At 41.6% G+C, this 16,126-nt stretch overlaps 1 protein-coding gene across 1 annotated transcript; it reads left to right on the forward strand.

Annotated features, from left to right (window-relative positions):
• Positions 1-249: 249 nt before the first annotated feature.
• On the forward strand, positions 250-15,731 carry LOC110496388 (transmembrane protein 222). The gene is made up of 7 exons (XM_036952953.1): positions 250-467; positions 4,893-4,977; positions 9,071-9,102; positions 10,435-10,531; positions 11,835-11,965; positions 12,954-13,053; positions 14,381-15,731. The coding sequence occupies exons 1-6, from the start codon at positions 352-354 to the stop codon at positions 13,039-13,041; spliced, it is 549 nt and encodes a 182-aa protein (XP_036808848.1). The 5' UTR covers positions 250-351; the 3' UTR covers positions 13,042-13,053; positions 14,381-15,731.
• The last annotated feature ends 395 nt before the right edge of the window (positions 15,732-16,126 follow it).

Genomic DNA, 16,126 nt, shown 5'->3' on the forward strand with positions numbered 1-16,126 from the left:
CCCCTATGAGACTCCCAATCATGGCCAGATGTGATAGAACCTGGATTCGAACCAGGGACTGAGATGCAGTGCATTAGACCGCTGCTCCACTCGGGAGCCCTGAAAATACTCAAATATATTATGATGATAACAGAGAAATTGCAAAAATGATGACAAAAATCTTAATAAAAAATCTTAACAGGCCTATGGGTCACTGGCTGTTTCCCTTTTTTTTCCACCAGCCCACCCAACAAAAAGATGGTCCATCTGACATTTGTCATAATTGCTAGATGGCCAATCTCATTGTTCTGTCTGTGGAGAAGCTGGTTGCCAGGAAGTTGGGCGAATGAAATTCATTTTTCACAGTTGGTGATGGCGGATGTCGAAATCGACACCATGAAGAATTACCACATAGCCTTTGAAAGAATAAACCCCGATACGAGTCGTTACCCCTACTGTATCGTGTGGACACCTATCCCCGTACTATCGTGAGTTCCCGGAGTAAACTTGCTTGTCTGCTTTGTCGTGTTTAGTGCGTGATTCATAATCAGTGTGGGAGAGTTATTGGTGACAGCTCCGTGGCTAACGTTTGCTAGCTGGCTAGCCAGTTGCTATCAGCTCGCTTATCAGCTCTGTTTAAGCCCTCGCAGTCGGTTATTAATATCGATATGTTCCGAGGACAAAGCTTGTCAAATTTAAAACGGTGGCTTTTCTTTTCCGACATTGACAGTCAGGGACACTTGACAGCATAGCCCAGGGGCGAATTAGCCTTTGCTGGCTTCGTAAAGGCACACAGGCAAGCTAGGTTACAATAACTAGCGAAATAGCTGAAATGTATCCTAATGATTAATCCAACCAGCTGGCTTTGTATCAAAGTGGCTTGACGCAATCTATCAGTTTCAGCGAGGCAACTCGCTACATAGTAACAAAGCCACAAGCTGTTACAGTAGTTTAAAGTGACATCATCCTCACAGACAGGTTGTCGGCATTTTGCATGTTAGACGTTTTTATCAGACTACCAAAACACATTTCTATGGTTTGACTGTTTCATAACAGAAATGTACTTTATTAGCTATATTTAAATCTGATTGTGGTGTAGTGTTGTAGGGAGTGTCTTTTGGATCAAGGAGGAGACAGATACAGGCTGCGTCCTTAATGGCACACTATTCCCTTTATAGTGCACTACATTTGTCTCTGGTCAAAATTAGTGCACGAATGACAATAGGGTGCCATTTGAGACAGTCCTCACTACCCGCTTTCTCCCCAACAACCAACTACATAAAATCTCTCTGCCTAGTATTTAGGTGGGCACTACTGCACAGCACTCTCTATTGGGCCAGACATTATCTAGGATGCCTCCTCTGTGTCCTGCCCCTCTTTCCTGCACCATTTCACTATTGCAAAAGAGCATCTCTTGAATGCATAATATGATGGTATCATTGGTATAAACTAGAGGTTGACCGATTATGATTTTTCAACGCCGATACCGATTATTGGAGGACCAAAAAAGCCGATGCCGATTAATCGGCCGATTTTTATTAGATTTTTTTATTTGTAATAATGACAATTACAACAATACTGAATTAACACTTATTTTAACTTAATATAAAACATAAATAAAATCAATTTAGCCTCAAATAAATAATGAAACATGTTCAATTTGGTTTAAATAATGCAGAAACAAAGTGTTGGAGAAAAGTAATATGTGCCATGTAAAAATGTGTGCCATGCAAAAAAGCTAACGTTTCAGTTCCTTGCTCAGAACATGAGAACATATTGGTGGTTCCTTTTAACATGAGTCTTCAATATGCCAAGGTAAGAGGTTTTAGGTTGTAGTTAATATAGTATTTATAGGACTATTTCTCTCTATACCATTTGTATTTCATATACCTTTGACTATTGGATGTTCTTATAGGCACTATAGTATTGCCAGTGTAACAGTATAGCTTCCGTCCCCCTCCTTGCCCCTACCTGGGCTCGAACCAGGAACACATCGACAACAGCCACACTTGAAGCATCTTTACCCTCGTTTCCCATCGCTCCACAAAAGCCGTGGTCCTTGCAGCGAAAGGGGAATAACTACTCCAAATCTAAAAGCGAGTGACGTTTGAAACAGTATTAGCGCACACCCAGCTAACTAGCTAGCCATTTCACATTGGTTACACCAGCCATTAGGCTGATAGGCTTGAAGTCATAAACAGCGCTGTGCTTGCGAAGAGCTGCTGGCAAAACGCACAAAAGTGCTGTTTGAATGAATGATTACGGGCCTGCTGCTTCTCAGTCAGACTACTCTATCAAATCAGACTTAATTGTAACATAATAACACACAGAAATAAGAGCCTTTGGTCGTTAATATGATCAAATCCGGAAACGATAATTTCGAAAACAAAACGTTTATTATTTCAGTGAAATATGGAACCGTTCTGTATTTTATCTAATGGGTGGCATCCCTAAGTCTAAATATTCTTGTTACATTGCACAACCTTCAATGTATGTCATAATTATGTAATATTCTGGAAAATTAGTTCGCAATGAGCCAGGCAGCCCAAACTGTTGCATATACCCTGACTCTGCGTGCAATGAACGCAAGAGAAATTACACAATTTCACCTGGTTAATATAGCCTGCTAAACTGGATTAGTAGTTATAACTAGGGATTATGATTGATTGTTTTTTGTAAGATAAGTTTAATGCCAGCTAGCAATTTACCTTGGCTTCTACTGCATTCGTGTAACAGGCAGGCTACTCGTGGAGTGCAATGGTTAGAGCGTTGGACTAGTTAACTGTGCGGTTGCAAGATTGAAACCCCTGAGCTGACAAGGTGAAACTCTGTCGCTCTGCCCCTGAACAAGGCAGTTAACCAACAGTTCATAGGCTGTCATTGAAAATAAGAATGTGTCCTTAACTGACTTGCCTAGTTAAATAAAAGGTATAAAACATATATTTTTTCATTAAAAAAATAAATCTGAAATCAACGCCCAAAAATACCGATTTCCGATTGTTATGAATCGGCCATTCATTAATCGGCCATTCCGATTAATCGGTCGACCTCTAGTATAAACCAATTATATGACGATGAATCAGCGAGATGCTCTAGTGGGCTGCCAGATGTATGAGGAAAGAATGTTGTTTTTGCATCCCAAATGGCACACTTTTCCCTATGTAGTGCATTACTTTGGGCCCTGGTCAAAATAAGTGCAATCGCTGTAACTCAATGCAGTTATGCCGCGATCAGACCGACGTCGTCATTGCATCAATGTTGTGTAATGAATTCTGCTGTCAAACTTTTGTAATCCCACATTTTTGGTGGATAACATTCACCTTTTGCTACTATTTCTGTCAAGTCAAGCATACAATTTGATGCATATGTTAGATAAATCCAACGTATGCACCACACAGAATACACTGCAACAGCCTCTGCAACGCAATGCTGCAAGGCAAACGCAGTGTCCCATTGGAGATGAATGTACTTCTGGTGTACCAAAATGCAATGACACTGTCAGTGTGATCGAGGTGTAAGAGAATAATACACTGCCCTGTCTGTCTGTTCATTTGATCAGTTAAGCTACAGTGCCTTCAGAAAGAATTCACACCCCTTTACTTTTTCCACATGTTGTTGTGTTACGGCCTGCATTTTAAAATGGATTAAATGAAGATGTTTTGGTCATTGGCCTACACAAAATAACCCATAATGTCAAAGTGGAATCATGTTCATATAATCTCAGACATGAATGACTGCAGTTTAAGACCATCCATAGAACGTACTACATGCCAGTGAAACTGAATTATATGCACTCAGAAATGTTGTTCCTCTGCTGGAGTTTTAAAACACAAAAGGGAACATAGTTGCAGATGCTATGGTCTTGGGAAGGCTGGCTGAATTCTGGCAAAGTGTATGTTCTTTTGTCTCAGCATGTCTACAGATTCTCCCTTCTCCTTGTTTTTGTTTGCTTGGAAATGTTGATACTGGAGACTGTTATCAGAGGAAACTGTAACCTAGGATTTATAGTGGCTAAGAAATGCATTGCTATTATTTGGAAGGTTGGTTTTCCTCCAACAATGTCACAATGGATGGCAGAAATGTCAAGTTATGTATCCCTAGATTTGATTTATTACAAGATTAACGGTATACTGGGCAATAATTTTCATAATTGTCTGGATGCCTTATATGGAATACTATATGACAAAAGGATTCTCTATTGAAAACATGCCCATGTCAGGGGAGATGTCTATTTAGACAATCCCTACTTGCTGGGCTACTCAGTCCTGGCCCTGGGGGTCTGCCTTACTGTGGGTTGTCACCCTGGCCTTGGTCTAACACACCTGAAACCAATAATTAATGTTTCACTTAAATCCTAAAGCTGAGTGGGGTGTGTTGGGTTGGGGTGCTGCAGGGCCTTAGACCCCTAGGGGCAGGACGGGCTACCCAGCTATATTGTGTGCAAGTAAAAAGAGCTCTACAATATTATTAGGCCTATGAGATGAATTATAAGGAGGATGTGCTGTTTCTGTGTGTTAATGTGTATGTGTTTTCTTTGTATGTTTTTGTTTACTTTTGTTTCCAAGCCTTTACCTTGGGGGGGAAAAAGTGGGAAGGAAATTGTGCTGGGAGAGTTAAGTTATTGAGTAGACTGGTGGGGGTTGGATGTGCAGGCGGCTCAGGCTGGCTAGGCGGTCTGGCTGAAATTTGATATAAAGTATGTCTCAGTAAAGACAATCAAGTCTTTTTACTTAATTTTTTAAAGAGTTGTTCATTTGTTAGGCTAGTGGTTAAAGTTGCAACACAAAAACGTTGTTCTAAATAGAGACGGCTAGAAGGGCTGTCATATTGGATTGTGTAGAAATGAGCTTTTAGACCCACCCCCACCCGGTTTTGTCCCCACCACTACTAAAACCAAAGTTGCACCCTTGCAGATGGCTGCTACCATTCATTGGACACATGGGAATCTGCACCTCTTCTGGTATCATCCGGGACTTTGCTGGGCCCTACTTTGTCTCTGTGAGTACTTGTGTTCTTCCTCTCCTTTCTTCTGTTTTTTTACTACCCTCTTTTTCTGTTCTTTCTCTCAAGCGGCAGAATAAAATAGACCTTTATCATTCATCTGAAATCCTGATAGGCCTAGACACACTACACACACTTACATAGATTTAGGGCCCATTTCCCAGACCCAGATTAAGCCTACTCCTGTAGATTAATCTTGGTCGGGGGGAAACCGGAGTTCTCTGTTCCAGGATATTGAGCTTTGTCTGTAATACTTGTATAAGTATTGTTATAAGAGTTGCCAAGACAGCACGAACAGATTTGGGAACAGGCAAATATAAATTGGAAGAGCTGGCTTTAAACCACATTGAAATACCTATTGGCTGCCTGTAGAGGTAGTGAACTATAGATCTATATAACTAGATCTGCAAGCAGAACCTTATATTAAAGTCGTACGTCAAGTGCTGCTCCTTGCAGTGATTGATATATATATATATATCATACTTATTACTGCGGGCGCTGCCTTGGGACTGGACTGGGGACTAGGTTTCAAGAGAAGAAGAGTCTAAATAGCAGTGTGTGTGTGTGCTCACTATTACATTGGCCTTCCTGGAAGAACTTGTCAGGGAAATACATGTCCCCTCAGGGATCAATAAAGAGTTCAATATGGTCTGTTAACTCCCTGAAGCTCCCCAACAAGTACACTGCTACTAGCACACTGCTACAAGCACCCTGTGTTGGCCCCAACTATAAACTCCATTCTTTGGGATTGCTAAATTGAATAAGAAAGACTATCTATACACCCTACAGTAGGATTTCCCTGGACTGTAAGAACTAGAGACTAAATGTTTGTTCTAGCTCAGGGAAAGGCACAGGCGGCCGCGTCCCCCCCTTTTGTAGGGGATCAATTTCCCTAAACAAAACTCAGTCGGGGTCTCAGTTTACTGTTGAGAGTTAGAATAGTTTCAGTTTCAAGATTTCATGTCACATGCACAAGTACAATGAAATGCCTTTCTTGTAGTGGTGAAGTTTACATTAAAACTCGTTTTTCAACCACTCCACAAATTTCTTGTTAACAAACTATAGTTTTGGCAAGTCGGTTAGGACATCTACTTTGTGCATGACACAAGTAATTTTTCTAACAATTGTTTCCAGACAGATTATTTCACTGTATCACAATTCCAGTGGGTCAGAAGTTTACATACACTAAGTTGACTGTGCCTTTAAACAGCTTGGAAAATTCCAGAAAATTATGTCATGGCTTTAGAAGCTTCTGATTGACTCAAATTATGTCAATTAGCCTATCGGAGGTGTACATGTATTTCAAGGCCTACCTTCAAACTCAGTGCCATTTTGCTTGACATCATGGGAAAATCTAAAGAAATCAGTCAAGAACTTTGTAGACCTCCACAAGTCTGGTTCATCCTTGGGAGCCATTTCCAAATGCCTGAAAGTACCACGTTCATCTGTACAAACAATAGTATGCAAGTATAAACACCATGGGACCACGCAGCTATCATACCGCTCAGGACGGAGACGCGTTCTGTCTCCTAGAGATGAACATACTTTGGCGTGAAAAGTGCAAATCAATCACAGAACAACAGCAAAGGACCATGTGAAGATGCTGGAGGAAACTGGTACAAAAGTATCTCTAGCCACAGTAAAACGAGTCCTATATCGACATAACTTGAAAGGCCGCTCAGCAAGGAAGAAGCCACTGCTCCAAAACCTCCATTAAAAAAGCCAGACTACGGTTTGCAACTGCACATAGACAAAGATCGTACTTTTTGAAGAAAATGTCCTCTGGTCTGATGAAACAAAAATAGAACTGTTTGGCCATAATGACCATTGTTATGTTTGGAGGAAAAAGGGGGAGGCTTGCAAGTCGAAGAACAACATCCCAACCGTGTAGCACGGGGGTGGCAGCATCATGGTGCACTTCACAAAATAAATGGCATCATGAAGGAGGGAAATGATGTGCATATATTGAAGCAACATCTCAAGACATCAGTCAGGAAGTTAAAGCTTGGTCGCAAATGGGTCTTCCTAGGTTGTGGCAAAATGGCTTAAGGACAACAAAGTCAAGGTATTGGAGTGGCCATCACAAAGCCCTGACCTCAATCCCATAGAAAATGTGTGAGCAGAACTGAAAAGCGTGTGCGAGCAAGGAGTCCTACAAACCTGACTCAGTTACACCAGCTCTGTCAGGAGGGATGAGCTTGTTGTGGGAAGCTTGTGGAAGGCTACCCAAAACGTTTGACCCAAGTTAAACAATTTTAAAGGCAATGCTACCAAATATTAATTGAGTGTATGTAAACTTCTGACCCACTGGGAATGTGATGAAAGAAATAAAAGCTGACATAAATTATTCTCTCTACTATTATTCTGACATTTCACATTCTTAAAAGCAAGTGGTGATCCTAACTGACCTAAGACAGGGAATTTTTACTTGGATTAAATGGCAGGAATTGTGAAAAACTGAGTTTAAATATAGTTGCCTAAGGTGTATGTAAACTTCTGACTTCACCTGTACATCTTGGTGGGGCAAAGTTCCCACCCCAAAAATTGGGATGCATGCCAGCAAAGCCTCTATACAACTCAGCACTAAATAATACATTAATTGCACGACAACGGTGACAAACTGTGCCCACAAACTGTTAGGGCTTACATAAAGCTGTCTGGATAAAGAGTTTTCTTTTCAGCACCATGGAGTGAATCCTTACCACCGCTACACCTGGCTATCAGCGGAGCCTTGTCTGGCAGTGAAAAGTTCATTCAACCTCCTTTACTGCCTTAAAAAAAAAACAGCTGATATGGCTGACTTGCTTAAACTAATGTGGTTTCTACTGACAATTGAGATGTACAAACTATGGCATAAGGGGACGACGAGTGGATAAGAGACGATCCGTAATTTCCATTAAGACATTAATGAGCGAGCTTGGAAGGGACGTAGTCAATATGACTATTTGTTCAGCACTTTTGAAATATACAGCGACAGAATTCAGAACATTGGCCATCCTTACAGTATTCTCCATGTACATCAAGTCACTGCTTTCTTGCGAGCTCTAACCCCAACAATGCAGTCATTAATAACAACTGTAATACAAACAATAACAAGGTAGAACAGAAACAGCATACTATATACAGTGTCAGTTCCAGTACCATATTTACAATATGCAGGGATACTGGATCGATAGAGGTAGATATGTATAGAGCTAAGGTGACTAGGCGTCAGGATTTATGATAAACAGAGTAGCAGCAGCGTATTTGATGATTAGATGTGTGTATAGTCAGCAGAAATGTATTAGCATTTTATGTGTGTATGAGCAACTGATGGCGTTTGTATGTGTGTTGGAGTATCAGTGTGCATAGTGTGTAGGGCCCTGTGAGTGTGCATAGAGACAGTGCAAGAATAAGATACAAAGGTCAACTCTGATAGTCCGTGTTAGCTTTTTAGTTAGCTATTTAGCAGTCTTATGGCATGGGGATAGAAGCTGTTCAGGAGCCTGTTAGTACTGCTTGCCGTGCTGAAGCAGACAGAACAGTCTACGGCTTGGGTGGTTAGAATAGTACAATACACAAGGTGCAATTTGGACATTTGATTGTGAATCAGCAGTTTTTCTCTTGCCATGTCAGTCACTGACAGTCATTCAATTAGCCATGTCAGCTAGCAATTTTAGATTGGTAAGTTAGTCTAGCCAGCTATCTAAACTTGCAGTAATCATGGTCGAGTTACGCCAGGGGGGGCCCGTTTTGTTAGTAACTTTCACTCTGATATCATATTGCAAACATTTCTCTCCACCCTATAGCAAAATGTGTAGAATTGCATGAAATTAACTCTAAAACAAAACTGAAGCATGCTGACACCTTCACACACACACACACACACACACCAGTGCCAGGCTGACACCTGCTGGGTAGTCTTTATCTATCTGCTTCCTGTAGCACTTCAACACCTTATATGGTTTGTTGTTGATATCTGCTGAATTTCAGAAAATTCAGAGACCCCAAAAAGTGAGCTTCAGGGTGATTTGACATTGTCACTCATTAGGTTTGATATTATGAATGCATTACCAATTATATTGGTTATTTTCTTTGTGATTTATTGCAGGAAGACAACATGGCCTTTGGGAGACCAACAAAGTAAGTAAACTAAATGTTCTGGGGTGTGTTTAGTCTTATCCTGATGACTGAAATGTTTATTGTCTTCTTCATGGTCTAATCAGTAGAGGGATATTAAAATCTCAGCATCTTTTCTCAACATGCAGTCGGGTCCCAAATTATTGACACCCTTGATGAAGATGAGCAATAATGACTGTATAAAATATGAATTCTGTGAAAATCAACTTTTTTATGCTAGTACAATTGCTCAGAGAAAGACATTTTGTTTAACAAGTAAAACATACACGTTTTCCTCAAAAATGTTGGTGTCAAAATGATTGACACCCCTAAAGATTCTTATAAAAAAGTAGTCAAAAGTCCCATATTCCTAGAATGCAATGAACACATCAAGCTTGTGACTCTACAAACTTTTTGGCTGCTTTTGCAGCTCATTTTGGTTGTGTTTCTGATTATTTCTTGCCCAGTAGAAATTACTGGTAAATAATGTATTGTGTGATTTTTGGAGTCACTTTAATTGTAAATGAGAATATATGTTTCTAAACACTTCTACATTAATGTGGATGCTTCCATGATTACAGATAATCCTGAATGAATCATAAGTAATGATGAGTGAGCAAGTTACAGAGGGCCCCAATTTATTTTAATTTTAATTGAACCTTTTATTTAACTAGGCAAGTCAGTTAAGAACATTTTTTTTATTACAATGACAGCCTTGGAACGGTGGGTTAACTGCCTTGTTCAGGGGCAGAATGACAGATTTTTACCTTGTCAGCTCAGGGATTTGATCTAGCAACCTTTCGGTTACTGTTCCAACGCTCTAACCACTAGGCTACCTGCCACCCCAAAACATGTTCTTGGTGATGGTGAGAGGTTAGCATGTCTTGGGGTTCTGATCTTTGACCCTCTGTAACTTGCTCACTAATCATTATTCACGATTAATTCAGGATTTCATTCATTCTAGATTTGTTGACTACTTTATTCATAAGAATCTTTAGGGGTGTCAATAATTTTTTATGTGTGGAAAAAATATATATTACTTGTTGAACAAAATGTATTTCTCTGGGCAATTGTATTCGTATAAAGTAATATAAATTCAAAAATGTTTGCGCATTCAATGTAAATTTGTATTTTCATTATTTTATGCAGTCATTATTGCTCATCTTTATCAAGGGTGTGAATGATTTCGTACCCCACTGTATCTTGAATGAACGCACTTGTGCAGAGCAGTTAGCTTGGTCCCAGATCTATTTGTGCTGTATACCCAACTCAAGACAGCACAAACAGATATGGGACCAACCAGGCTACAGAGTAGTAGTAGCTTCAGGTTCTGATAGATTCTCTGTGTATTTGAAGATACTGGATGCTGGACGTAGCCAGGGTGTATGCTAGTGGCTCCAACGCCTGGGACACAGCAGTGCAAGACGCCTCAGAGGAATACAAAAACAGAATGGTAAGGAATTGTTGGCGGAAGGTTCCAACCGGAAGGTCATCGGTTTGAATCCAAATTCCGAATGAGGGGGATCTGTTGGGATTCTAGGTACACTACATGACCAAAAGTATGTGGACACCTGCTCGTTGAACATCTCATTCCAAAATCATGGGCATTAATATGGGAGTTGGACACCCCCCCCCCCCCCCCCCTGCTGCTATATCAGCCTCCACTCTTCTGGGAAGGCTTTCCACTAGATTGCTGTGGGGACTGATGTTGGGCGATTAGGCCTGGCTCGCAGTCGGTCATTAAAATTCATCCTAAAGGTGTTCGATGGAGTTGAGGTCAGTGCTCTGCAGCCCAGTCAAGTTCTTCCACACCAATCTCGACAAACCATTTCTGTATGAGCCTTGCTTTATGCACTGGGGGATTGTCATGCTGAAACAGGAAAGTGCCTTCCCCAAACTGTTGCCACAAAGTTGGAAGCACAGAATCGTCTAGAATGTCATTGTATGCTATAGCGTTAAGATTTCCCTTCACTGGAACTAAGGGGCCCGAACCATGAAAAATAGCCCCAGACTATTATTCCTCCTCCACCAAACTGGCAGTTAGCTTTCTCCTTGCATCCGCCAAACCCAAATTAGTCCGTCGGACTTCCAGATGGTGAAGCGTGATTCATCACTCCAGAGAACACGTTTCCACTACTCTAAACTTTGTGGCGGTGAGCTTTACACCACTCCAGCCGACGCATGGTATTGCTCATGGTGATCTTAGACTTGTGCGCAGCTGCTCGGCCATGGAAGCCCATTTCATTAAGTTTCGACGAACAGTTATTGTGCTGATGTTGCTTCCAGAGAAAGTTTTGAACTCGGTAGTGAGTGTTGCAACTTAGGACACAATTTGTTACGCGCTATTCGCTTCAGCACTTGGCGGTCCTGTTCTGTGAGCTTGTGTGGCATACCACTTCGCAGCTGAGCCGTTGTTGCTCCTAGACATTTCCACTTCACAATAACAGCACTTACAGTTGACTGGTGCAGCTCTAGCACGGCAGAAATTTGACAAACTGACTTGTTGGAAAGGTGGCATCCTATGACGGTGCCATATTGAAAGTCAATGAGCTCTTCAGTAAGGTAATTCTACTGCTAATGTTTGTCAATGGAGATTGCATGGCTGTGTGCTTGATTTTATACACGTCAGCAGCGGGTGTGGCTGAAATAGCCGAATCAACTAATTAGAAGAAGTGTCCACATACATTTGTGTATATAGTGTACCATATACCATTGACCATACAAATGTTGATTGTACCTCTCCCCCCCCTCCACAGCACAACCTCTGCTGTGACAACTGTCACTCCCATGTGGCCATGGCTCTGAACCTGATGCGCTATGAGAACAAAACCTCGTGGAACATGATCAACCTCTGTCTGCTCTCCCTAGTCCACGGAAAACATGTCAGGTACTGAGATACTGCTGCAGAAAAGGTTAAAAGAAACTCCTCCAGACTGCATTTGCATTGATGTTGTTAAGATTTACAGCACTGTGACTTAACTTTTTTAGGGCCTGTGGGGTAGGGCTGGATATTGTTATGTGTATGCTCTGTACTCTGGGTCCCAGGGGCTGATAGATATGTCACTGAATTTCCTCTGAAAACAGAGAATAAATCTGAGGGACAGACAGACAGAGGGCCTCCTGATGATTCTATGGAGATATTAGGATTGAGTCTGATGAAACAGTGGTATGTTTTGGTTGATGGAATGTGACAGCTCGTCCCCATGCCCCTTCCTGTGAGGGTGGTAGCGGCAGGAGTCTTCCCACTAGCATACTATCTAGAGTGAACCCATGTATCCAGTCAATCTGATACTGGTACTCATCCTACCATGGACATTGTAGCGTAGCTATGTTGGTGGGTTGGTTGGACAGACGTGTCACATGACCTTGGCCTGGCTGGATCTGGAGAGGTTGTCATGGCAACCACTTGAGCCTCTGTAATTAATTATGTGCGTGCAATCTCAGGCGTGTGCTGTCAAGACTATAGGGGAAATTAGGTGAAGAATTAGATTTTCACTCAGTCACTCCTCAGACCTCATATGATCGCTTACGTCTTCTGCTATATTTGTTGTTCCAGAAAGCCAATGCATCTCTCTCTCTCTCTGTCTCTCTCTCTTTGCTCTGTCTCTCTCTCTCTCTCTCTCTCTCTCGCTCTCTCTCTCTCTTTGCTCTGTCTCTCTCTGTCTCTCTCTGTCTCTCTGTCTCTCTCTCTCTCTTTGCTGTCTCTCTCTCTGTCTCTGTCTCTCTCTCTCTCTGTCTCTCTCTGTCTATCTCTGGCTCTCTGTCTCTCTCTCTCTCTTTGCACTCTCTCTCTCTCTCTCTCTCTCTCTCTCTTTGCCCTCCCTCTCTCTCTCTCTCTCTCTCTCCCTCCCTCCATCTCTGTATCCCCTTTCTAGCTGTGCAGGGTTCCTGAAGACCTGGCTTCCCTTCCTCATGTTGCTGGGTATCATCCTAACTGTGGCTCTGACCATTAACCTGCAGTGACCAGCCAACCAGGTGGGAGGACACAGCTTACAGGGTGGCCAGGGGGCAAGGAGCAGAGGGGGGAGTGGGATGGACTCCCTGCAGAAGGTGGGCGAAGGAGATTGGGAGGGGGGGGACAAACAGGGAGGGAGGGAATGGGAACCCTCTGCAGGTTGAAAGTGACTGTTGAGGTGGGAGATGTCACACCTACTCAACTCTGATTGTGAGGGTGGAGAGGGAAAAAGACATGGAACTGTGACAACCCAGCAACATACAAACCAATGAGAGGACAATGAAGAGAAGGCCAAAAACATCCTCCACTCAACTAAGCACAAAGCCTGTTTGTTTGTAGGACCAGGCAACCTGGCTTTCACTGGTGGTGTGGCCCTACTGAAGCTGGAATACATTTGGATGGCAATTTTAGTTGTTTGTTTATTTTGGGGTTGAGAGTAATTGTTCTTGATGGACGGTAGCTTACTTTTAAATATTTTAATGCCCTCCACAAACATCCCAAGTCCATAAATGTTTATGCAATTTTCAAATGTTTTGATTTTCAATGAAGGCCTAGTATATGGTTATAGACCATCATAACCATCCATTACCTAGGAATGTGGAGGAGGATGTTGCCGGCTCTGTAGATTACAGTAGCGATGGTAGTGGTGGAGGGGGTAGGGGTTGTTCTTTCTTTCAGGGGTAGTAGTCTTGTCTCCCACAGGGACAGCAGCATCCTTGCCTTTCTCTCTCTGCCATGCTGAAACCAACACCCACCATCCATTTGAATGACATGGGACTATGATGATGATCCACTGACTCAGTGCTTCCCATACTCTGATATAAATCAAATACTCCATCTTGATATTTCACTTTAATGCCTTTCAAGGAATGTGTTATTGCGTTGGCATGGTACGCTTGGTTTGATACAGTTCCTATTACTGCAACTTTTAATAACCTGTGATTCACCAAGAGTGTGTTTGTTGTTTCAATGAATTCTACCTATCTACTACTGTGGACTGTATCCAGGATAACAACTCTCAAAACGCTGCTATTAGCAAGTGATGCCTCATCTTGTGTGATATCAATGAGCACAGTTGAACTGCTTCTGTCTGCATCTTATTTAAATATTAGTATTTTTCTTAACCCATTGACATTTGTATGTTTAGACCCATTTTAATGGTGGCTTTTTTCAAAACGGGATTACAGATAATCTCATTAAGTGTGTTGGATTATTTGGATACTTCATACAGTGGCCATGGTAACCTCTGGAACCCTGGACTCATAACTCTGGACTCCACCTGCAGATGGGAATGGAATGCATGATGTTCTGGAATGCTGCAGAGTTCATTTGTGTTCTGTGTTCTAGGATGTGAGTGTGCTAAATGGAGATCTTCCCAGTCCCTACAGGAGAGGGATCACCGCTTTCTGATCCTGAACACTCAAACTCCAACATCAACATGTGCCCTAGAAGAAATAAGTACCTCTGACTCCTAGCTCTGACTGGGTTCTTCAAAGAATTAAATGAATTCATATAGTTGGTGCCTGAAATCAATGGTCTTCTATCATGGGTCTTCCTGGATAATGTGTATGTACATAAATGTCTCAATTTATATCAAACTACATTTTTAGACTATACCATCTATATTGATTTGGTATGTAGTATCCTACTTTCAAACACTGGCTAATCCTAGATGATGGTTGGCACACAAAATCCATTGCCATGGCTTCCTTCTGCGGTGGCAGGTTCAAATCCCCTCATTGTTTGGAGTGAAACCACAAAGCGCTGAGCCTTGAGCTTTCTCTCTTTAGCCATGGAGCTGCCAGAAACAGCAGGTAGCCTGCTGGGTCCTCCAGGTTGAACACACCAATATCCTTGTCACACTACCGAGCTGGACTGAACCGATGTACTGAGCTGGCTTGGTTACGCATCCAGCATAATGTGTAACCGCGCTGAAAGGAAAAAGGTCTGAGCCAGCACAGCTTGGTTTGGGTCGGCACGATAGTGTGAAACGCAGTCAAGTCTTTGGCTTAATATCCTGGGGTCTCCTCTCCTCCTGTGCCAGAGTGCCACTCCTGCTGTCTCAGATGAGATTAGAAGGACATTGTGAAATGTCACATTCCTGCTTTCTCTCCTGTCGGACTTCATTCTTTAAAATTCCACCAAATGTGATCGATGTTGATCTACTACTGCAATAACCCCACATTATATGTAAAAAAAACAAAAACAAACAACGTATATATTGGTGTAGGTTTTTAAAGATCCTTCTGTTGTTTTCCATGACATTCACAGTCAAGGCAGTTTTACACTATTTCTGTAGCTGTTTGGCGATTTTATGCCAAGATACCAATTGTTTCTAGGGTATTTACACTCCTTTGGTGTGCTTATGCCTAGAGGTACCATGGCTTCTTTCTCATATTTTTCCTTTCATGTTCATGCGCAAATATTAGACCAAGTGATGTCTTAAGTAACATTGTATAATCTCAAATATCCTGTTTTAATTTATATTTATATTGTAAATGAACTATCCTCCTTAGTTCCCTTAATTTTCTACATGCAATACCAAACCATACTATATTATATCAAAACTCATCACTGTTCTGTTATGAAGCAAGTTTGTGCCTGAATGCATGAGTGAGTGTGTCTGTCAGTGGATGTGTGAGTGTGCATGTCCTGGCTGCATGTTCTATGTCTCTGTGGACATAAATATTTTCTTGAATCCTGTGGCTTTTTGGGGAATTGCTGATAACTGAATATCGTAGCAGATGACTACCTATAACAATACATTTGGATACACTTACTTATTACCACAAAGGGTTTTCTAAAATGATGTAAATTGTCAATGACAGTATGTTTGATATACAGTTGAAGTGGGAAGTTTACATACACCTTAGCCAAATACATTTAAACTCAGTTGTTCACAATTTCTGACATTTAATCTGAGAAAGAATTCCCTGTTTTAGGTCAGTTAGGATCACCACTTTATTTTAAGAATGTGAAATGTCAGAATAATAGTAGAGAGAAGGATTTATTTCAGCTTTTATTTCTTTAATCACATTCCAAGTGGGTCAGAAGTTTACATACACTCAATTAGTATTTGGTAGCATTGCCTTA

The sequence above is a fragment of the Oncorhynchus mykiss genome, chromosome 18 (genome assembly GCF_013265735.2).
Source record: "Oncorhynchus mykiss isolate Arlee chromosome 18, USDA_OmykA_1.1, whole genome shotgun sequence".
In the NCBI taxonomy this organism is placed as follows: Eukaryota; Metazoa; Chordata; class Actinopteri; order Salmoniformes; family Salmonidae; genus Oncorhynchus; species Oncorhynchus mykiss.